This window comes from Aspergillus pseudotamarii (assembly GCF_009193445.1).
Source record: "Aspergillus pseudotamarii strain CBS 117625 unplaced genomic scaffold BDV38scaffold_34, whole genome shotgun sequence".
In the NCBI taxonomy this organism is placed as follows: domain Eukaryota; kingdom Fungi; phylum Ascomycota; class Eurotiomycetes; order Eurotiales; family Aspergillaceae; genus Aspergillus; species Aspergillus pseudotamarii.
Window position 1 is genome coordinate 1752 of NW_022475048.1, and position 21635 is coordinate 23386.

At 50.7% G+C, this 21635-nt stretch overlaps 7 protein-coding genes across 7 annotated transcripts; 3 read left to right on the plus strand and 4 right to left on the minus strand.

Annotated features, from left to right (window-relative positions):
• Positions 1-3105: 3105 nt before the first annotated feature.
• On the plus strand, positions 3106-4111 carry BDV38DRAFT_249477 (40S ribosomal protein uS15). Its single transcript, XM_032054846.1, has 4 exons — positions 3106-3274; positions 3328-3441; positions 3502-3534; positions 3715-4111. Exons 1-4 carry the CDS (start codon positions 3187-3189, stop codon positions 3933-3935), a joined length of 456 nt encoding a protein of 151 aa, XP_031912456.1. The 5' UTR covers positions 3106-3186; the 3' UTR covers positions 3936-4111.
• Positions 4112-4193: 82 nt separating this feature from the next.
• Positions 4194-7065, minus strand: BDV38DRAFT_111314 (fanconi-associated nuclease 1). Its single transcript, XM_032050984.1, has 3 exons — positions 6387-7065; positions 4906-6331; positions 4194-4842 (listed from the first exon to the last, which is right to left on the minus strand). The coding sequence occupies exons 1-3, from the start codon at positions 6893-6895 to the stop codon at positions 4333-4335; spliced, it is 2445 nt and encodes an 814-aa protein (XP_031912457.1). The 5' UTR covers positions 6896-7065; the 3' UTR covers positions 4194-4332.
• Positions 7066-7235: 170 nt separating this feature from the next.
• BDV38DRAFT_249479 (DPY30/SDC1 family protein) lies at positions 7236-8548 on the plus strand. Its single transcript, XM_032054847.1, has 2 exons — positions 7236-7848; positions 7958-8548. The coding sequence occupies exons 1-2, from the start codon at positions 7685-7687 to the stop codon at positions 8037-8039; spliced, it is 246 nt and encodes an 81-aa protein (XP_031912458.1). The 5' UTR covers positions 7236-7684; the 3' UTR covers positions 8040-8548.
• A 1587-nt stretch (positions 8549-10135) lies between these two features.
• Positions 10136-11624, minus strand: BDV38DRAFT_111389 (RNA recognition motif domain-containing protein). The gene is made up of 5 exons (XM_032050986.1): positions 11461-11624; positions 11343-11404; positions 11154-11256; positions 10715-11061; positions 10136-10659 (listed from the first exon to the last, which is right to left on the minus strand). Exons 2-5 carry the CDS (start codon positions 11380-11382, stop codon positions 10232-10234), a joined length of 918 nt encoding a protein of 305 aa, XP_031912459.1. The 5' UTR covers positions 11383-11404; positions 11461-11624; the 3' UTR covers positions 10136-10231.
• Positions 11625-12131: 507 nt separating this feature from the next.
• Positions 12132-16186, minus strand: BDV38DRAFT_111387 (putative PHD finger domain protein). Its single transcript, XM_032050985.1, has 2 exons — positions 13399-16186; positions 12132-13347 (listed from the first exon to the last, which is right to left on the minus strand). The coding sequence occupies exons 1-2, from the start codon at positions 15864-15866 to the stop codon at positions 12258-12260; spliced, it is 3558 nt and encodes a 1185-aa protein (XP_031912460.1). The 5' UTR covers positions 15867-16186; the 3' UTR covers positions 12132-12257.
• Positions 16187-16519: 333 nt separating this feature from the next.
• BDV38DRAFT_283887 (uncharacterized protein) lies at positions 16520-17027 on the plus strand (the record flags this gene model as incomplete). Its single annotated transcript, XM_032060133.1, has 4 exons — positions 16520-16670; positions 16732-16740; positions 16809-16877; positions 16936-17027. 4 exons carry the CDS (start codon positions 16520-16522, stop codon positions 17025-17027), a joined length of 321 nt encoding a protein of 106 aa, XP_031912461.1.
• A 442-nt stretch (positions 17028-17469) lies between these two features.
• On the minus strand, positions 17470-19577 carry BDV38DRAFT_272004 (N(6)-L-threonylcarbamoyladenine synthase family protein; the record flags this gene model as incomplete). Its single annotated transcript, XM_032057409.1, has 4 exons — positions 17470-18739; positions 18800-18865; positions 19308-19345; positions 19575-19577. The coding sequence occupies 4 exons, from the start codon at positions 19575-19577 to the stop codon at positions 17470-17472; spliced, it is 1377 nt and encodes a 458-aa protein (XP_031912462.1).
• Positions 19578-21635: the final 2058 nt, after the last annotated feature.

A 21635-nucleotide genomic window follows, 5' to 3' on the forward strand; every position in this document is an offset into this window, starting at 1 on the left:
TGGATAACCGGATGTCAAGATGCAACATCCTCAGGTATGATCGGTAATAGTAAGCCTGCCGAGCCCATAGTTGATTCCTTTACCTATTAGTTTCAGTGATCAAGCTCCTCCCTGACAGGACCACTCCTGATTTAGGATTGACAGGTTGGACTGTTGGTACTACTGAGTCGATCAGTCTCGTAGCTCTTTTCTCTCTCTGGCACGGGGAGTATCCGTACCATGAACCAGATCGGGATGGGTTTCCTGGGATGCTATAATTCCCCCCCCCTTGCGTCATGGATGGAAGCATCCACTTTTTTATGGTTTCGCGTTGACGTTAGTCGACTTGGACGACCATTGTTGCAAAATCCAGCTATATCGCCGGTGATTATCACTCCCGCCCGCACAAAGTTTGGCTCTTGGCGTGGAACTTTCCATCGAAGAATCCATTCTTTCCTCATGTCGATGGCACTTAACTGTTTCCAGTACGTTGGAAGCAAGGGATGAGACGCCGGCGCTGCACCGAAGATTCCTCGTCATCTTCCACAGCTTTGACATCTCAATCAGAGGAATTTGGAATTCGACTTCGCTGGAGATCTCATGCCTCACCGACTGAGTTTGCAGGCCACGACGCGCTTTGTCATTACGCTGCAAATGAAAGTCGTGCGCCACTGACGGATGGCTTGTGAATTACACCTAAGCGACATTCCAGTCGGAGAATTTAGCCTTTCAGCTCATGGACCGGATCGAACGGTATAGAGACGGTAGTAACGTAACGGGTATCTTAAAATGTGCAACATCGCACGAGGTCAGATGGCAGAGGATTGCAGAGCGGTAGAGCTTGGAGATCGAAATCAGAAACAAATCAAAGCGAAGGAATCCCCAGATAAGAATCCTACGGGGGATGGAAAGTCGAATCAACGGCTGTCAAGTAATGTAACTCTGGATCCGGGAAACACCTGACTCGAGGCGATATATAACTATAATTATACAGTACATTGTTGGATGGACCTATCGTTCGTCTTACCACCATGCAACTCTGTACCTGACGGACCAAATCCTATGCAGTCTTGGCCCAGATTAAACGAGATCAATACCCGAGCACTGTATCACCACCAATGCCCCAAGAAAATTGGATTCCGCCAATCCGCGCCATCATTCGCGACCAGAGTCGGCCACTGTGAAGGGCGGCGGAGAATCGCCGGAAGTTCCAGACCTCTCCAAAAGGCCATTCGCCTATGCCAATTCAACCGTACTACCGATCATAGCAAATTCCCATCACAGTGCCGCCCGGCCGATCATTTGTATGGTCGGTTGTGAGGCGAGCCTGGCCACGAAGGTGCCCAATGGGGGCTCGCTGCACGGTGGTGAGAGTGATCGTGGCAAGGGCACGGCCACCCTCGTGATCGCCATAGGTCCGTCGCCAATCCAACTGATCACAACGGGAGCTGCCAGTAACCAGACTCTATCTACCTCTGTTTCTTTGTCGGATTCCCAACTAGCTCATCCCCCGTCTGTGCGACATCCCGTATACAGAGTAAATTCGCTTGATTTGACCCTGTCCTGGCGCTGATGTTGCTCGAGCTTTCTACGCCTGACCAAATCACAGCTGGGGCTGGCCCACATGGTTCAGCTCCTGTCTACCAAGCGCTGATCGGTATCTTGTCAAAGCTCTTTCTTGACGGGCACAGCGTGAATGTTCTACGGTTCTGACCTCATTTGTGACGACGGCATTGCCCGTCTATCCGCTCTGGACCAGCCTCGTGATGTGAGCTCACCTCACAGAGATAGGCACCGCAGACAGGGCGATGAGGAGTCCTCGCCCGGTCAGCCTCCAGACCTGAGGATGTCTTAGAAGATGAGATTTTAGTGACGGTGGATCTCCACCAGTTTACACAGAGCAGACATTCCCCATCTCAATATAATCATCTCTCAACTAACCACCCAGACTGTTCGCATCGCTCTTATCGGCCCAGGCAGCCAACTGGACATGGGCTAAACGGCGCAGTCGAACCCACTCTCCTGCAGCCTCGCAGTGGAATGACACAATGCAATTGTCTTAAAATGCCGCACGCAGTGGATGATGTGATTTCCTCTCGACTCCCCCACAAGGGCGGTTTCCCACGTTCCGCGACGAGTCAGATGCGGATTCGACGTGCATATTCATTCCATTGTAGGTTATTCCAGTGGATCTGCGAGAGAATTTTTCAACAGCGGTGTGATGCTCCTGCATCGGTCGTCGCTAACACGCGATCTTGTCATTCCTTCTCGGCCTCTTTACACCATTATGTGGGTCTGTTTGACGTTTGCTTTTTTATATAACGGAGGGGCAACTCGAGATGGGGCGCGATGGAACGATACGTGCGACTTCCACCGGCCTTTTGATGAGGTCCTTCAGTGTAGCCTTGCGCTGTGCCTCCAGACAAAGCTCATCATGGTCGCTCTTCCGGAGAGAGGGACAATCGTATAGGGACTGGGCAACACGCCCTCGCGTTAGGAAGCTACAAAAGTACAGCCCAGAAAGTGATACCACTCGCAAACTACGGATTCAAGGCACGTATCACGACATAGACAACAGTAATCACAGAGTGATAAGTTCCTTTATTGAATTCTATATCACCTATCAACCACATCTCTCCAGTATAATGCGAGGCTGAAAGTTTCTAAACATCCACGAGTCAGCAATTGCGTGAATAAACCACTGATAAACACGTAGATTGATAACAGCTTTGTTTCAGAAGTCCATTCCATTCATTGAGCAGGTTACGAGAACCTGCCCTAAAATAAGAGGTACCAGAAAAAATAAAAAGGTTGTGTTTCATCATATAAAGCTGTATAACCGGGGAGGCATGGGAGCACCAACCTTAAATCGAAGCTGAACAGTAATATCGTTAGTGAAAGGGCCGGGAATTGGAGTCGCAAAGAGCACCATTAAGCTCTGGGTCGCAAACTCGACGAAAAGCAGGTGAGGAAAGAATCCAAACGGCGGCATCAGCAAAGAAAAAAAAGGATGCCAGATGAGCCTTAATTTAAGCGAGGCATACCCGCACCACGTGACCCCACAAACCCACCACGAGTGCACACCGCCTTCAGCCTCCGTTTCAATCTTCTTCGACACGATCTTCGACTTCGAAGAAATTTCACTCTATCCCGCGCAGCGCAACACCGTCGTCGACAACTAATCCGACAAAACCACCTTCATTCAAAATGGGTCGTCTTCACTCCAAGGGAAAGGGCATTGCCTCCTCCGCTCTGCCTTACTCTCGCTCTGCTCCCTCCTGGCTCAAGACCACCCGTGAGTACCGTCGTCGCAGAGGAGAAATGCGCATGATACTGACCCCATTCTAGCTGAGCAGGTTGTTGACCAGATCTGCAAGCTCGCCAAGAAGGGTGCTACCCCCTCCCAGATTGGTGTTGTCCTCCGTGACTCCCACGGTGTTGCCCAGGTCAAGCACGTCACTGGTATGTTCAGAATTCCTCAATCGTTGATGTCAGGAGCAATGTCTAACAGTTGACGAATAGGTAACAAGATCCTCCGTATCTTGAAGTCCAGCGGTACGCCAATCCCCCTCCCTCCCACCCCCAGATGAGAAGGAAATGGTCGAACGCGAGTCGAGAGCAGGCTGCCCCTCAGGGAAAGTCTGCGCCTTGACCCGTTCCCTTATCCCTCATCATATAAAACAATATTATGCCTCTGCTTGGTCAAAACAAGGCTGACAGAGTGATTTTTTTCAGGCCTCGCCCCCGAGCTCCCCGAGGATCTGTACCACCTCATCAAGAAGGCTGTTGCCGTCCGCAAGCACCTTGAGCGCAACCGCAAGGACAAGGACTCCAAGTTCCGTCTCATTCTCATCGAGTCCCGTATCCACCGTCTGTCTCGTTACTACAAGTCCGTCGGTGTCCTGCCCCCCACCTGGCGTTACGAGTCCGCTACCGCCTCCACCCTCGTTGCTTAAGTGATTTTGACTCGCTTGAGTTGGGTGTTGGTGTGTTGGCACGGATAGGTCTTTTCGAATCGGTCCCTTACCCTGAGAATGGGTGGGTTTATAGTCATCTTGTGTATGTGTTGCAGGCATTAGATGGTGATGGATTATATCTGTCGTCGACAACAAAATAAAATTTCATGACCAAATCTGTTCTGTTTCGGTAGATATTGTAAATGTGCTCGTGATTCGTTTTGTCGTATGTTGGATATGTACTGTACTCTGTATGTTGATATATACCATGCCCACAGGCTCTGCTAGATGTATCTGGTCTCCTATGAGTCGCCCGCAGATACCCTAATCTACTCCATCTGTATGGGTATATCAACATCTACAACCCATCTACAACAGTATATACACCAGTAGACAACTATCTATACCTCACCTCCCTAGCAACCGCATTACAAAGTTCCACTCTCACCCCAGCACCCCCGAGAACATGAATCCACAATCTCTGAGTATCACTCAACCGATCATTCTCACTCTTCACCTCAACAAACATCACCTCCCGACTCTCCACCCGCCACAGAAACAGATCCGGAATCCCACCCCCTCGCTGCTGATACTCCTGCGCCAGCACCTTGCAGATAGCCGCGAGGGCCTCGCCACGGAAACACCGCACGATATCAACGAGGTCATCCAGCTCAAAGGACCAATCGATTCCAATAGCGCACGGCTGGCGAGGGGCTTCACGGGCGTGAACAGCGCGGAGGATACGCTCTGATTCGCCGTTGGTGATCTCTACCAGACGATGGTTGATCTCCGAGGCGCGGGTAGCGTAGAAGGAGTCCGTATGGAGATCTAAGGGACAGGTCTGGAAAGGCGTCTGAAAGACATTCGGCGCGTAGGTGAAGAGGATGTCGTAGAAGAGATACCCAAACTGGGTCATAATCAGGATCAATCACTCCTTCGTCTCAACTGTTACAAGAAGGGACCAACTCACCAGCGTCCGAACAATCCCTCCCTCAGAATGATATCCCTTCCACCCCTGGTCCCGATACCAGCTCAAACACATACTCTCCACACGACACTCCCCGCCATCCCGCTCATCAACCCAGACAGTCGGTCTCCCCCGTTTCGACGTATCCTCCTGCGCAGGTGAATCCTCGCGCTCAATACGAATCCCCTCGACCGTGCGTTCCTCCGGTTTAGCCAACATGACATGACTAAAATCATGTTGCTCGCGTTTAACCACCTTAAGCGCCCTCTCCAGCTTCATAATCCGCTTCTGCAAATCGTAATGGTAAATCAAATGGCAGTCCGGGTCCTGGAGTCCCTCCTCACAAGTCTGCAGCGCGATCCGTCGCCAATATTTCCGTTGCGCGTCCTCGCTGCGTCCTTCCCACGACATCAGATTCCACATGTAGTGTTCCTCCAGGAGTGCCTTCCGCTGATACCACGACCCTCGCCGCGCAGCATGAAACAGTCGCTGAGCCAGTAACTCAGACAGAAGCCGATGCTCCTCTTTGTACTCCTTGAACCTGCCTAGCGGGTAAAGTCCCTTGTGGATAATCCGTGTATAGACCCACGCGGGCGAGAAGCGTCGCAAGTAAGCCCCCTCTCCGCACTCATAAACACGGTCTTCCTTTTGCTGCTCCTGCTCGCAGAGCTTCTTCCATCGGGGATACACCTTGTAGGCATAATCCTGGACCTGGGTGAGTAAGTACACTGTCGGCGTGCCACTAAACTCAAGGATATTGTCTATGTCAAACTGCGTCCGCAAGGCAGACTCAAATTCCAAGAGAAAAGCCCGGGACGGGAAAATCGAACTGGACCGACAAACGACATAATCCGGGAAATTCCTGCGTGAGATCTTCGCCAGGATGATAGTAGTGAGGGATTTCTCCGTCCACTCAGTCGAGCGGTAGAAGACGAGATGGACGCGCTCGAAGAGTTCCCTCGGCGCCGCGGCGAGACGGATACAGTCGCCTGTGTAGTCGAGGATCTTCTGGATGAAGTGGCTGTCGCGATTGGCGGTGGCTTTGTTGGTGCTGGTCCAGTCGAGGCCGGTTTGTTGTTGGCTGGCGCGGTGCAGGGCGGTTAGGAGGTCCTTTTTGCTTTTGCCTTGGACTTTGGCGTCTTTGGCGAGGGTTTTGAGTTCGTCCAACAGAAGGAGGGAGCTGGCTTCTTCTAGAGTGGTGATTTGGTCTGTTTGGTCGGCGAAGTGGAATAGGGTGTCTAGTTTAGGGGTGTCGGGGTGGTTGTCTGTGTCGATGGGGGGTTCGGTTGCTGGGGGTGGGATGCTGGGGAGAGTACGGCTACGTTGGAGGTCGTTTACGACGCTTGTGAGGTCTGAGATGTCGGAGTAGTAGCCCAGTCTGTTGATCCGGTGCCAGGCTGAGGTCTTTCGGAGGAAGAGCCGTACGTACCTGTTTCGGTTAATAGATGACCAGGAGGTTCAATCTGATATTGACGCAGACGTACAGGTACTGTGATTCATATGATAACTCCTTCCACTGTTTGAAGACCTCCATCTCGGCCTCGTCGAATAGATGCGCCTCCTCATCTAGCACAGTTTCCAGCGCTAGATTGAACGCATCCACGTAGATGGAGCTCTTCCCCTTCCGCCACTTACCATCCTGCAGCCGCTCCCGTAGTCCGGGTTCCTCCTCATGATCAGAAATGGTATGAGAGGCCTCATATTCCTCGATTGCATGGCTATCCGTATCGACAGCGGGGAGTGAAGACTCAAGTTCCGTCTGGCTTGCAGGAAAGGGAAGGTCATCATCTCCCTCCAGCTCCGGGCCTAGACACGGTGTACACACAGTATCTGACACATCCGGATTAACCACAGATGTCTCCGGTATCTCTAGCCCATTTTTCCGGTCCGTAACAGCATCGCTCAAACTAGTAGTGTCGTCCGTATCATCCGTCGTAGTCTTTCTACGCTTGACCGACGGCCGCAAGGTGTCCCAGTAGTCCAATAGGGACATGCTGCCAGGGCATACTTATCAGCATGAGAGTCACCAAAAAAGAACCCACCTTCCAAGAAACCCTTTTATCTACCATCCAACGCCAATATACAAAAGCAACACGCGCGCAATCACGACCCCGGACACGAGATCACCTGACCTTAATTGAAAACCCATCCGTTTGTCCTGTTTGCACACTCATCCAATGAGCATGCAACATAAGCAATAAAGCAATACAACCCAAAATCAAACAAACAAACCCCCCTCCAATGTGACAACTTGAAGCCCTACCTACTCCTATAAAGAAAAGACACATAGAGTCCTAGATCATACACACCCACAACGCAAGTTTCCAAAATGGATCAAACAATGACCGACGTCCCAGTGAGTAAAAGCCCAAACCAATCCAAGTTCAACGCACACACCAGGCCCAATCCCCACAGTGGAGAGAGCTCCCGCCACAAGGTTGAATTGGTTTGAATGTCGAAAGAAAAAAAAAAAAAAAGCTCCATGAATACTCTTTTCTTTACTTCAATCTTTTTTTTTGTCTCTGTCATTCTACAATTGCCCTACCGTTGCCATTTTTTTTCCATTACCGGAAGTTGATCGTTGATCCTATTGATCACATACACACACACATATATACAAATCCCATATATCACTGAAACTCAAACGTCATAAACCCCCAACCGGAACCCCGATTGAAACGTTGAACGTGAACTCACCCTAGAAAACCAAAAAACCCACCAGTCCCCCATCCCTCCCCCAAACATCAAAGACACTACCTCGACAACCGAAAAACAATCAATCATGGCCAACGATTCCACCCCCAACACCGCAGCGGCCAATACCCCGACCGGCGAACCTACCCCAACCGCCCAACTCCGACCCGGCGGTGCCCCGGCCCGAGTCTACATGAACGAGAAGATCGTCCCGTATCTCCTGGAGGGAATGAAGCATGTTACGAAGGAGCAGTGAGTGGGCATATATACCCCTACCAGAGTCGTCATTTGTATTTTTGTATATTCAATGCCCAGGGACATGGAGTTGAACTAACCGGGGTGTATGATGGAATGGAATTAGACCACAAAACCCGCTCCGCGTCCTCGGCGAATTCCTGATTCAGAAGAGTAATGAGGTGGAAGGGGCGAAGTCGCCTGAGTAAATCTTTTCAAGTCTATTATGAATTAGAGATTATCTGGATGTGCGATCGAATTTATCTCGCCTGACGCGGGAGGGATATTGCGCGCTGGTCGATTCGTCTCCGTCTCCATCCCGGGAAAGAATGGATATTACATTTCTACCGGGGTGGCCAGTCATGCGCTGTATAGCTGGACAGCATCGATGAGCTGGGATGGAGCATGGGAAATTTGAATGCCGTTCGCCGTGGTATGTCTACCGCTACGCAGGTTCGGGGCTTGACATTGAGGATAGTTCGTTTGTGGTGTTTAGGGTGGTTTGTGGTGTTTTTATTCTTTGGGTTAGGGATTTTATGATACCATCTTTTTTGAACGTTATCGGTATGAGAGAATCGAGTTTGGTTATTCTCTATATATTTTATGTGTGTTGGCTTTCATGGATTGGTGTGTAGACGTGTAGATGCTATATGAGCTGAGAGATATATAGTTTCATAGATCGCGAGAGTACTAGATACATTGTTTTGTTCGATCTGGCTACGATCTAAGAATACGTTACTAGGATTTGGATAAGCAACATGAGCCAAAGTATCGCGGGAGATATATATTTATCCGTCTTATACTCTGAATCATCCCTACGATGAAATGGTGAGCTCTACTGCTCAGATAAGGGCGGTAGATATTCCTTTTCTTCCTTTCTTACTTTGATTCAATTGACATACATTCCCCGTGAAACATCTCCACACTCATGTTGGGCTATATATCAGACTGGCTGCTAGGGAATGTGTCAAAAGGTGATAAAGGTTTACTTTAACTCCTATTCGTAAATGACGACACGCTCCTAGGATCAACTCGAATATGAAGGGTCCATGGGGAGTGATCTGCTGCACAGATGGTCCTGATATGAGATACGACCGGTGATGTACCTACCGTGATCGATATCTCCAGCTTGTCAGACTAATCTGGAAAAACCGAGTGAACAGATAATCGACCAGCAGAGAACGTCTCTATTCCTACAAACAAACCGAATAGTATACACTTTTCACCCTATACTTTAGGACATGGAACGACATGAACCCAAGAGCTTCCCCCATGAAAAGCATGGTTCTGTCTGTTAGTGACTCGGCAAACCAACCAAGTAACATGTCACGGCTGGTCGACAGCACCACGCAATGGAGTTCGTCTGACCCTGGAATCAAAACGAAGGGAAGAAACAATACGGGGTCATGGGAACCGCGCCCGGGAACGAGAATATGTGAACTCCTTTTTCCACGTGTTAGCTCGGATCGCGATACCATCTTACCTACCTCGGCAGGCCAACAGGCCATCAACGGTCGAAGTTGGTGGAACCCCCGGCTGTTGATAAGATGGCTGCGGCAATTACGTCGACATGGCTCTCTCCCGCTCGTTCTAGACGTGTACACTTCGGTCGTACTGGCGATACTACAAGCACGCAAGCAACACGATGGCGGAACTGGCGGATCATGGCCGAACTCCGTTCAACTGCTTGTGTCCTCAAGAAGGCGTGAAGAGAAATTGTGCATGGCATGATAGATATTATGTCTTTGCTTCTGGCCGTATACAGATCGAACAGTCGTTACGTAGAAAAGGTTGAATAAGACGCAACAAGGCGAACAAGCTGACTAGCGAGATAACGACCAATTTCCGGAAGAGTTGCAATGTAGAAGTGCTGAGACCCATCTGACAATCCGAGGAATTACAACGTTATGGTAAATATCATGTCTTTTTTCCTTCCCTGCCGCCAAATTTGTCCGGTGTTTCGAGCGAATTAACAAAAGAAAATTCCAGCTAGCGACTGCAGACCGACGACACAAGAGTATCTTGTTCTTCCCTTTTTTTTTTTTTTCTCCTTTGGTTTTCTGACAGGGTTAAAATGGTCGCATAACTGATGGCGTACCGAATGTCGCCGAGATGAAAAGTAGTAACTGCGCAGACGACTTTTTCCGATAAAAATCACGAACAACATGTAACCGACATTCCACCGTGGACCGTTGAGCTCATTCCCCATAGGCAGCGGGTATTGAATTAAGAAACCATTCCAGGGAATGTGGATGGGCGTTGGAATGTCACACAAAAAAAGGACAAGGGGGAGTAACAAAAGAAACGAAAAGGGGAAGCCTAGACGGAGACTAGAGATGGGGGAAAAGAATTACGTGCCATGACCCTGATTTTTCATCGTCGATAACTGCCAACCCTGCACCTACCTGCTACCATATCGGTCTTCACGAGGGTCATACGAGCGACCACCACCGCCGCCGCCGCCGCCGGAATAAGCCTCGCGGGGAGGAGGAGGAGCACCACCATGGCTGTAACTGGGAGGGTTAGCATCGCGATCATAATAGCCACGGCGCTCTTCGCGGCGGTCATCGCGGCGTTCATCGCGACTGTACCGGTCTTCCCGTCCTCCCGAAGCATAACGATCGATTCCACGGTAGCTACCGTAGTCGTCCCGGTAGTCACGGCGGTAATCCCGGTAGTCACCGCGGCCACCATAGTCGCGGCGGTCACTGTAAGAGTCGTAGCGGCCATAGCGGTAATCGTCATTGCGACGCCAGCTGCCTCCGCCTCCGTAAGGGCCACGTCGGTCGTCGTAGCGGTCACCACGTCCGCGGCCACCGCCCCGGAAGTCTGCAAATGCTGTGAGTCGATTGGGGTTACCGATCCGGGCTCAAGAGTTACTGACCACGCTTGGGGGGTCCGAAGTATTTGCCGGGGGTCGGGGTGCGAGGGCGGCTACGACGAGCCTTCTCAATGCTGAGAGTACGGCCCTCGATGACCTCACCCTGCAAGCCTTCCTTGGCGGCGTCGGCTTGTTCAGCAGTCACCATCTTGACGAATCCGAAGCCACGAGATTCCTTGGTGTGGGGGTCGACCATGATCGAGCAGCTCTCGACATCACCATATTTCTCGAAAAGACGCGAAATATCGGACTCGGTCAGACGGGGGTGAATGCCGGTGACGAAAAGGTTGGAGCCAGTGTTAACCGCACCCTCCTCATCTTCAAGAGGCTTACGCGGCTCGATAGGAGCCCTGAAAAGAGAATGGTGAGTTAGTTTCTTTTGTGGTTTCTCAGATTCAGCCAACGCCCAGCACGTGGCGAAGTTTCCGGTCCTGCGACATACCGGTCATCGGCGCGACCATTGGGAGAGCGGCTACGGGCGCGATCGGCACGAGGCTCATCGCGAGGAGATGCGCTGCGTTCGTCGCGAGAGAAGCGAGGTTCGTCTGATGCGCGTGGAAGCAGACGGATTAGTATTGCTATGGTGTTCCCAGGGCGATGCCGAAGATGCTGATGTAACAATCGAACCTACCGTCATAGCGACCGTTTTCGTGATCATACTCTGTGGACATATTGACGGAGATTATCGAATAACTAGAATCTGGTTGGCAACAAGAGCGGTGATATCAAGGGAAAGGGGCGCGTCGCACGTCGAAAATTTGTTGATGGGAAAATGATGCAGAAAATTCAAGCACCCACACTGGTTTGATTAGGAAGAAGAATAATCACCAATACAGGGAAGAAGTATTAATCAAATCCTCAGAAGAGAGGAAGAAAGAACCAGGAAAAGAATAAGGGGAAGGGAAAGAAAAGAAGAAGGGGGGGGGGAGAGAGATGAATGGTTGTTGGGGAGAGAGGGATGGATGAATGATGAAGGAAGGGGGAAGAAAGCAGTTCGTTCACTCGCAGTCGAAGGTCCAAGTCACCGAATTCCAGACCTTTTACGGCAAGCGGCTCTGGTGGGTGGAGCGCCAAGACCCGGCTGTTTTTGTTTTTATGATCAAAACCTCTGCAGATACATAAATAAGTAAACAGATGGCAATGAATCTTCCTGGAATTCAACTCTAGATCTAATAATACGGATAATCAATGCGATAAATATACTCGTCACGGGAATAACACTTAGGACCTTCAGTTGCAGTAGTCCATTCAGTCGTAGATCAACCTTAACTACTACAGTCCCGACGACCCCCATAAAGCTACCAGTGCAAGAAAACGAACATTCCAAGATTCATTCATCATAGTAGACGCAAAAGCACAGTGAAACACATGGAATCGATAGGACGCAAGAGAAGAAAAAGGGGGGACGCCGTAATCCGATCCGCGCCATAAGTCCAAACACAAACATGGGAGAAGCAGAAAATATTAAAGAGAGAAAGGAATAGAAGAGGTTGAAGAAAAGAAGAACGAAACACACAAGACTCAAACGGGGAATCTCTTCGACCATCTATTTAAATCCACGCCAGCGACGTCGAGTTCGATACACCTTGACGGCCTGCTCCGGTGCAGCATCGGGTCCAGTGTCGGTGGTGGATCCCTTGATGGCAGTCCCCATCGCCCCTTCAAGTTCATCGTCGACCAAGTCTTTCAGCTCCTCCTCGTCAAGCTCACTGAGTTCTTCGCTCATCCCGCGCATGACATCCCGGCCCGTCCATCGCTCTTCATGGATTGTGGTGCCCACGGGGTCGAACGGTTGCATATACCACTGGATGCCACCTTGTGCTAAAGGAAGCTGTTGGTCTCCCTTGAAGCTGGAAGGGGGCGTCAAGGGCTCTCTCTGTGGTCCAGTAGGTTGATTGGTGGAACCTAAATCGTTCTCGTCTGGTTTGTCTGCGACTCCATTTGGAGCTGGTGGTGCTTCAAGAGTAGTGGTCGGTGCATTGGCAGACGGGTTCTCTTGCTTGCTAAATTCACCCTCTACCGTCGGAGTGGATATCCCAGCCCCGGGGACTCCCTGGGTCTGAGATACGGAAGCACCGTCCGGAGGTTGGGCTTGGTCTGCATCTGGCATAGCGCTATCAACGGACTGCTGGGGCAGAGCCGTAACCTCGGTGCCATCAGAGGGCTCCGATTTAGCAGCCACCTCCACATCTCCATTGATCTCTTGAGCATTCTCATGAGGGCCCTCTGGCTTCTTCGAGCCCTCATCCCCAGCTGCCGGAGACTCAACTTGTGAGCCCCTTCGCGACATGACGCTGTTCTCGAGCATAAGGTCCAATTCCTTAAGCTCCTGTTCGAAGGGCTTACGATTCAGCTCGCTTTCTTTCTTGATCGCTTCCTCCAGGGCAGGCTGGATGAACTTGATAATGCGCTTGGCCAGTTTCCGTTTCTCGCGCTGTTCTAGGCTGAGCTCCGGAGCGCGGCCGCTGATCTGCATTTGAAGTTCGGCAGTGTCCCCTGCGGGCTGCACCCCAATCTCGGACGTGAACACGCGAGCAAGATCGGCAGAGAAAGAAGAAACAGAGGTGTACCGGCGCTCTTCCAGCTTAGTGCGTATCGAGACCAACCCCTGTCTGAAGATGCCCCTGCCGTCAAGTCTGTATCGACATCAGTAACAGCTCCAAAATAGTCAGAGAAAAGATACTTACCCTTGAGCTTTGTCAAAAATAGGCCAGAGCAAGGGGAATATAGGGAAGTAGACGGTGTCGACAATACTCCGAAGTGTTTCGGCATCCTTCAGCTTCTCCCTTTCACGTTTCTTGACTTCATCGCACATCGTTCTCAACCGATCTAGATCGTGATAGAGTCGTTCACCGAACTCAATACGACGTTGGAGCCGCTTCCCTCCGGCAGCTCCCATGGCGACGTAGTCTCTCCTGGTCATTTCCATAGATGAGAAGGTCTCGAGTTGTAGTTGCAAACGCTTCAGCAATGCGGCACCCCTTCTGGCTTCGCGTTTGAGTGTCCAATATTTGCACGCATCTTCGGCATATTGCTTTCGCTGACGCACACCGAAGCGCTGAAGAGAGGCTGCAACAGCGTTTAGAACAACGTGCGGTATCACGGGAGCGCCGGATGGCAGTTTCCAGATAGTCTTGGGTATAGTAGGCCGCTTTCTTTTATTCCCACCAACCGTAAGCGTAATGCGTGGCGTATGAGTCCGCAGTGCCTCATCGTCCCCATGCTCACACCCGAGGGGGTGTGATGGCTCCAGCGCTAGCGCGGCAGCTTGACTGTCACCCCAACGCCGGCCTTGCATAGTATTACGATAGTATTCCATGGCTTCAGCGGTAGCAGCGTCCGTCCCATGTTCCCGGCGCCACTCGGGAGGAACATGTTTGTCGCAGAATGCTTTGAGCAGGTGCGTATCCATGACTGCGGGAGATCCGTGGCCGGATTTCATCTTCAGATAGAGCTGAGCCCGTCGGGCACAAGTCACATGGAACGCGACGAAGCAGTTCTTGTTGCTGCACTGAATCGATGCACCCATTCGCTGCCGGCAAATATAGCAATGAAGTTTCCAACGGCTCCTAGGTACTTTTTCGATATCGGTGATCGGCTCCATCAGCGATGGATTTCCAATAGACACTTCCGGAATCCATATAGCGCAAAGCAGATGAGACCATTTCGAGGTTGTAGTCTGTTTGAAGGCACCCTCGGTGTTGGGACAGAAGATGCAGTTGACGGCTCCTCTCCCAACCAGTTGACACTTACGGCATAGCCATTGGCCCTCGGGGATGAATGGTACGCCGTAACACTCCTGGTGCACCGCCAGATCGCATCCATCACAGAAGACAATAGCATTGGAGTTCTCACAATCTCCATCATCGCAAATCGCACATTTGCTATCTTGATCCTCTCCAGGTCCTGTGGTTTCACCATTCACAGCAGCGGCAGAGCTTGACCGAGGCCGCTGCGTCTGAGGAGGTTTTGGGTTTGGTTTGGGGATGCGCTTCTCGAGCGCATGCCACTCTTTCTCAATCTTTGTCATGGTGATTTCGAAGACAGCAGGTTTGATAGGTTCCAGCTGATCCTCTCTGCGTCTTGCATTGTAGTCCTCCAGCCACTTTTCGTCTTGCTCATCCATATCATATTCTACTCTCCCAACAGAGGTATTGGGCTCCTCCTCAGTTCCCACGGGGTTGACGGCGTCGAGATCGTCCTCCTGTGGTGCCTCAGTTATACGTATCAATCGACGATCGTGGCGAAGGAAAAGATCACTCTCCTGATATCCCACACTTGCCATTGTCCGGTCAACATAGTTTTGTTGGCCCACCCCTGGTTGATCGTAGAATCTAAATGGATCTCGTAGTCGAAATGAGGGTTTAGGGAGGGTTAGCCTCTCCCGGGGGTTTGGACCAGGGGGTGGAACAACTTTTGGTTGTGGTGTAATTCCGAGAGCGTTTAAAATGGCTTCAGGACGGCGGGGAGGGCGCCCTGGCCGGCGTTTGATAGGTGTGGGAGACGTGCCATTCGCATGAGCTCGGATAAGTTCAGCTAATGGGTCTTTGTCATTGTTGAGATTGAGGCCATTCGGAGAAAGGATATGGGCTACATGCGCAGACGGAGCTGGCTTATCCACCTCCTCCGCAGGGAAGACTACAAACTTCGTTTCAATATCCAAATCCGGGTGGAACTCCTCCCACCCTCGCTCTTCCCGTGGCTTATACCCATCCCCCTGTTGTAAAGCGAGAGCGGCAGCGGTCGAGGAGCCGAAACGGCCGCCCCGACTTTGGCTTTTGTCTCTGGTGAGACGCGCAGATGGTGGTGTCGTTGGGACAGGAGGTGGGGGTGGAGGGAGCTGCATGGGTTGAACTTCAGCTTCTCGGGCATGGCGGGTTCGGGGGGTGGAGTTGCGTGGAACTGGCGATGGTTTGGCTGGTTTGGAGGGTCTCGCAGGTTTCGCCGGCTTCGGCGGCTTCGTCTCTCGCACATCAAGCTCGATGTATCTACCTCCACCACCCGGTCCACCAGGGACATATTTCCGCTTTTTGAGGGGTGGCCCGTCACCAGGAGTAGCGTTTGAGTTCTGGGTGCCTTTCAGCACGGCTTTGGATTGGGTCTTAGGCGGCCTCCCGGGGGATGACCGGTATTTATTCGAAGTTAATGGCGCCATTTCTGCGGTCGGAAAGAATGCTCAGACAGTTGTGGGATGGGATGGTGTACAAAAGAATGGACGTTGATCAATGTCGTTGAGCTTGTCGCTCAGCCTCACGTTGCAATCAAACAGTGTCTCGCGGTGCCGCGTAGCATAAGGAAACCGGGTCAAGCAAAGAAGAAATGTCAACCATGGCTCAATAGCAGCCGAAAAATGCACAAAATAGCAAAGAAATGAAGGGCAGAGGTGTCTCAGCCATCGGCGGCGAAGGGAAGACGCGAAAGCGAGGAGTGTCCGTTATCTCACTTGCCCGGCGGCACTAAACCATCTTGAGACAAGGCGGAGAGACTCCACCTGACATTTTGGTCCGATTTAATCAACGCGGAGCTTCTTTTGAAAGCCCACAGCTTAAATAATTCAATCCAATCTGATTTGATTGAGCTTCTCTCTTCCCAATATGAGTGGTCCTGGCGATGATCGGTAATCGTCTTCCCCTCGATTTTCCCCCCGACCCTGAGCTTTTATATATAAATATATATATGCCCCCCATTTCATTATTTACCCCCAGCCGCCCTTGATGCTAACGTCGGAGATCTCCTGCTAGATGGCGCGGGGGCCGCACATACGACCAAAACCGTCAGTCGGGACAAAGGCACTCCATGCCCAGAACGATGAGCGCGCATAGTGGCTCTCGTGGTGGACAGAACCAGAATACCACCTGGGGAGAGTCGGGTGATCAGCTTTCCACGGGGCCAGCTCAGGAACAACATGTCCCCGTGCGAGGCTTCAATGCTGCCGAGGCGAAGGGGGCTCTCAAGAGAAGTAGGCTCCGCCTATGGTATCTCTACGATATACTATTTGCTAACGGAACCTGCACGATTAGATTCAAGAGGTACTTCATATCAGAGGAAGCATGCGACATTGTGCAAACACCCATCCGGTCGCTAACCGTTCTCGTAGAGCCGAAGCCCTTCTTCTATAAACCCGGAGGAAAGGACACAAATCGCTCTGGACCTTGGGGCTCGAAACGTATGTCGCCTGCCTGATTGGTTCCCTCATTTTCGTCATGTTGACGTTCATGCTACAGCAAACACTATGGCCAATGGCAAGGATTTCTTCCTCGAGCTTCGCAAACAAATCACCACTCTGCGGCAAGGTGACAATGTCGCGGGTGGTTGATTCGAGACCTAAGTTTTGATCATTAGATAGTCGATGCGAGGAATCACTGGCGTCACGACTCTCTAGCCAAAATTCAGCGGAAGCTGGGTCCTCGAAGGGGCCGTGGACAACAGGAGCTCTCTGGTCGCTGGCCGATTGGATGATAGTATCCTCAAAATCACTCGATGGGCAGCATGGATACATGCGCTTTTCGACAAAGGTCGTTGGCACTATATTTGGATGTAGGATAAGACTACCCGGGCAGCGCCTTTCTATACGATGATCAGATAGATCTGGTAGAAAACAAAATCCTAACCCAAAAAATATTACTGTCATATCCTGTCTATCTATACCTGTAATTTGAGAGTATATATACATCGACTAGAAGTAAACGGCTGAGTGGTGTACAAGGGTATTACTAGTGTACAGTGACGGCAATGAATAACCGTCATCGAAGAGAGGCCTAGGTTTTCTGCCATCCGTTGGGGCCCAGAACGCCGCCATCATCGGCTTGCGGATCAAGACTCCACTTCCTGAGAGCGCGGCAACTGAGATCTGTGCGCCAGCCCGCCTCAAACATCTCGAGGCCAGCCCATCCAATCATCGCAGCATTGTCGGTGCACAGGTACGGAGGGGGTGCGAAAATGTCGACATGATTGAAACCGCGGACATCGAGGAATGAGCGCAAAACAGTCATGAGGAAACGATTGGCCGCGACACCACCGCTGACCACGAGGGTCTTTACCTCATCGTCAGGCTTCTGTTGACGAAGTGTCTCAAGAGCGATGATCGTCCGAGAGGCGAGATGCTCGAAACAGACCCGCATGGATTCGCGGGCCATATCGACTCGTTCTTCTTGGGAAAATCTCTGTCCGGATTTCTCTTTTTGTGTGATGATCTTCTTGACCGCACTGGCAATAGATGAAAAACTGAATTGCAGGTTGCGAGTATTAGCAAACGGGGTCGTCAGGGACCAGCCCCATGGGGTCTCCCGCTTGACGAGTTCCTCGCCACGGTTCATCGGAGGGCGATAATCAGCATAATCAGTGCTACCATTTGGGAAAGCAAATTCCTCTAGCATTTTGCCGTACATGGTATTCTTCGCACTCTGCAGTAAGGAATCAGGAAGAATCTCCCTGGCCGATTTGTCAAGCGACTCGCCAATTGCTATGTCCGCGGTGGAGACCATGATCTTGTGGTCCGTAAGAGTTGATGATTTCACAAGAATCGAATGGCCGCCCGAGACAAGGATAGACAGGAAGGGAAACTCTGGTGTGACAGGCGGTGACGGTGAGGTGTGACCACTGGTCCCTTGATTCTGACTGAGAGACGATACCAGCCGGGGTGTCAACAAATGAGCTTGCATATGATGAACACCCATGAAAGGGATTTGCCACGCAACTGACAACGCTTTCCCTGTATCTAAGCCGACAAAGAGATTTGCTCGCATCCCCGGCCCTCGAGTAGCGGACACAAAGTCCGGTTTGTAGCGCGGCTGGGAGCCATCCGCGAGCGTTATCGATCGGTGCCCTTCAACATTGCCCGAAGCGACGGGCAAATGCCTCAGCGCCTTATCAACCAGTTTCGCGAGGTTTTCTTGATGTGACTCGAGTGATGCAATAGGGTGGACACCTCGGTATTCGTTTGAATCGGCCGTTACGTTCTCAAGGAAATGGATCTTAGCGGCATTGGTGGTTTCATTCTTTTCAACGATTGCGACTGAAGTGTCATCGCTAGTGCAGATAGACCAGTAAGCAGCAGCCAGGCTTGGTTCAGTTCCGGAATCGTCTTACCAAGAAGTTTCAATAGCAAAAGTGAGCAGGCCCCGATTTCGAGGAAACCAGCTACTTCTTGCTGTGCTGCATATAGCCTTGCGAAAACTCGCGACGGGAGTCCTCAAGTGCAACATTGGGGTTAATTGTAGAGATGGTGCTCCGGCTGGACACGGCGATAGCCACTGCGGAAAAGACCTGACGTTCGGTCGCACGGGCCACAGAAGCCCTCAAAGGGTGCCCTAAACCATGACCAAAATGGTAATGACGCAGAGCAGGAGCATCATGAATCCTAGTTGTGTCTGTTGGTTTTTCTTGGTTATTACGATTATCTATGGATGTCAGACAAAGTACAAACATGTGTTAGAGCTGTACATGGACGACTACCCATTTTTACAACATTACGGGTCTGGACGCAAGTGATGGAGCGTAACGACTGTAATTGGATTTCTCCAGGCTAATGCTCACTCATGCTATACGTGGTATGGATCTTATCATCACATCATAAACATAATAGGATCATATATACATTGACAGACTGCCCTCCGATCCAATAGGGACGTTAATCTCCTTGACTTTCGTTCCAGACGCCCGACGCTCTGCGCGGACGGTCCTCCACAGGCTCTGCTGCATCTGTGCTGCAAGTTGCATTGTCAATCCAGAATTAGGGCCGGGTACGGTCGCGGGAGATGGCTTCTCAACGGGCGAAGAGTCTCCGAACTGAGTAATCCTCTCGTTCCGTCTGCGTAGGTGTTGTTCATCGAGTTTTTTTACCGGTGATCGTTCATTCGCGCACCATCCAACGCCGCTCTTCGCGCGACATCTTGGTGTGCGTACCGTAGTATTCCTCGGGATTCTCAATGGGCGTCACGCAATGGACGGTCGGTGTGCCCTTAAACTGGATCCGTTTGTTAACGTTGCCAGCTGCGACCGCTGTTGATTGTTTCTTAAGAATGCTCTTTGAGGAACACGAATTGACGTATCCATAACTCGGCACTTGAAGAGAGGAGAACCGGGCGGAAGCTGGACTGGGAGCAGACGGGGAGATTGGAGTCCGGGGGAGAGGGCCCGGGGACTTGAGCGACAATGTAGGCCGAGACGTATTCTGCGCAGTAGAAATGCTCAGGCTCAACTTGGGTCTTGCGGCAGCACGGGCAGTGGGGATCATTGTGGAGGTGGAGGTTGGACACAGCTTTGGGGGGAGCGAAGGAGATTTAAAGTAATGGAAAAGAATATTAAAAGCGCTAGCGATTCACTTCGGTCAACGAAGGGTCTCTTAGACGCAGGGCGTGTAAATGATACTATTATTATTGACGTAATGCAGATCCAAAAATAGGAAGACTCAAAAAATAGCACTCGTCTGGACCAGCCAAACGAAACACTAGAAGACGAAAATAGAACAAAAAGGGAGACTAAAAGGAAATCTCAAACAAGCAGTGTATCAAGAAATAGAAAGGGTTCAAAAACCGGAGGAGAGTTGGGCGGCTATATAGTCTTTGGTTCACTGACTGCATCACTCGATGGCGATGAAGGGCGGCAGAGTAGGGTTGGTCGGCTGGCCAATGATCGCCGCCCTCCCCCGTTAAGCGCCAGCAAGATGCAGGCTTAAGCACATAGGCACATCTCCGTCACACTTTAGACTGAAAGCATTTGGCGGACATAGGCGAATCGTGAACTCCCTTCCAGGACCGGGGTGTCTGCCGATCTTTTGATTTCAAAGTAAACGGGTACGGAGTTGGGTGAGTTGGTATACCATCACCCAGCCAACATAAATAAAATGGAACCACAGGGGCAATCCTGCAGAAGTTTCACCTTATTGTTGGTAAGATATATTTAGATCTCGTCCGTTGGTTCATTGGAGATACGAAAGGGACCCCACACCGTTAGAGCCTTGGATCGTTTGCCCCGAGTGCTTTATGTTACGCTTTTTTTGCCTTCCATCTCCTTTACTTTCCTTCTTCTTCTTCTTCTTCTTCTTCTTCTTCTTCTTCTTCTTCGTTTTTTCTCTCTCTCTTTCCCCACAGACATAGACTTTCAAACATCCTTTATGGTAATCGTGTAGATGATCCAGTAAAGTCTTCGTATTAAGCTTTATAGCAGAGTTTCTTCGAGCGAAATGGGACATCAGATAGAGTTTCCAATGATCATCGCCGGGTTGCTCACCCTGCGTCACTATCACAAATGCTATGCAGTGACACTTTTTAGTTCCCAATAACAAGGGTCTGTCACTCAAGTGGCTCTATCACACTAAGCGGGGTGAAGTCACCTTGAAAACCTGATTGGTATGTGATAGTGCTACGAGAGATGGATGGCACAGAGCGCTTGAATCTTCAAGTTTATCACTCAATCAATATTACAACTTGGGGTGAAAGATGATATAGAGATTCTATCCTACACGTAACCAAAATAAGGATATGGTATTCCTGACTTGGGCAAATATAGGAAATCTGTATTTTACAATATTTCTCCCACATCTTAGAGCAACATTGGGATATCCGATCCTCTTCCGGTTCTCTATCATATCCGAATGGTCATCCTACTATGAATACCCTCCTCTAGAAGACAGTGTTATGCAGTACTTCTTCCTACCGGGCAGTAAAACTGCTAGAGCACTGGGGATTCGTGCTCACACTGCGAACTTTGGACGGAAATACTACTGTAGTGGATTGAGCATTGAGAACACAAATGGTCCGCTAATAACTTCTTCTCCGGGGACGTATATCCGAATATGTCATGCCACACTCGGCGACCAAATACCTAAGTTAAGCGAAGCCTACAGTCTCTAGGAGGGCAGTATTCGCATGGTCTTCATATCGGTGTTATGTAATATATGGCTCGGTGGCTGCCCTGCTAAGCT

Coding starts and splice junctions, on each gene's coding strand:
- BDV38DRAFT_249477 (XM_032054846.1), top strand. CDS start 3,187: ATGGGTCGTCTTCACTCCAAGGGAAAGGGCATTGCCTCCTCCGCTCTG. Junction 3,275..3,327: donor CTCCTGGCTCAAGACCACCC/GTGAGTACCGTC, acceptor ACCCCATTCTAG/CTGAGCAGGTTGTTGACCAG. Junction 3,535..3,714: donor CCGTATCTTGAAGTCCAGCG/GTACGCCAATCC, acceptor GATTTTTTTCAG/GCCTCGCCCCCGAGCTCCCC.
- BDV38DRAFT_111314 (XM_032050984.1), bottom strand. CDS start 6,895: ATGTCCCTATTGGACTACTGGGACACCTTGCGGCCGTCGGTCAAGCGT. Junction 6,332..6,386: donor TCATATGAATCACAGTACCT/GTACGTCTGCGT, acceptor TAACCGAAACAG/GTACGTACGGCTCTTCCTCC. Junction 4,843..4,905: donor GAGGGATTGTTCGGACGCTG/GTGAGTTGGTCC, acceptor ATTATGACCCAG/TTTGGGTATCTCTTCTACGA.
- BDV38DRAFT_249479 (XM_032054847.1), top strand. CDS start 7,685: ATGGCCAACGATTCCACCCCCAACACCGCAGCGGCCAATACCCCGACC. Junction 7,849..7,957: donor AAGCATGTTACGAAGGAGCA/GTGAGTGGGCAT, acceptor GAATGGAATTAG/ACCACAAAACCCGCTCCGCG.
- BDV38DRAFT_111389 (XM_032050986.1), bottom strand. CDS start 11,382: ATGTCCACAGAGTATGATCACGAAAACGGTCGCTATGACG. Junction 11,062..11,153: donor AATGGTCGCGCCGATGACCG/GTATGTCGCAGG, acceptor TTCTCTTTTCAG/GGCTCCTATCGAGCCGCGTA. Junction 10,660..10,714: donor CTTCGGACCCCCCAAGCGTG/GTCAGTAACTCT, acceptor CAGCATTTGCAG/ACTTCCGGGGCGGTGGCCGC.
- BDV38DRAFT_111387 (XM_032050985.1), bottom strand. CDS start 15,866: ATGGCGCCATTAACTTCGAATAAATACCGGTCATCCCCCGGGAGGCCG. Junction 13,348..13,398: donor ATTTTTGACAAAGCTCAAGG/GTAAGTATCTTT, acceptor ATGTCGATACAG/ACTTGACGGCAGGGGCATCT.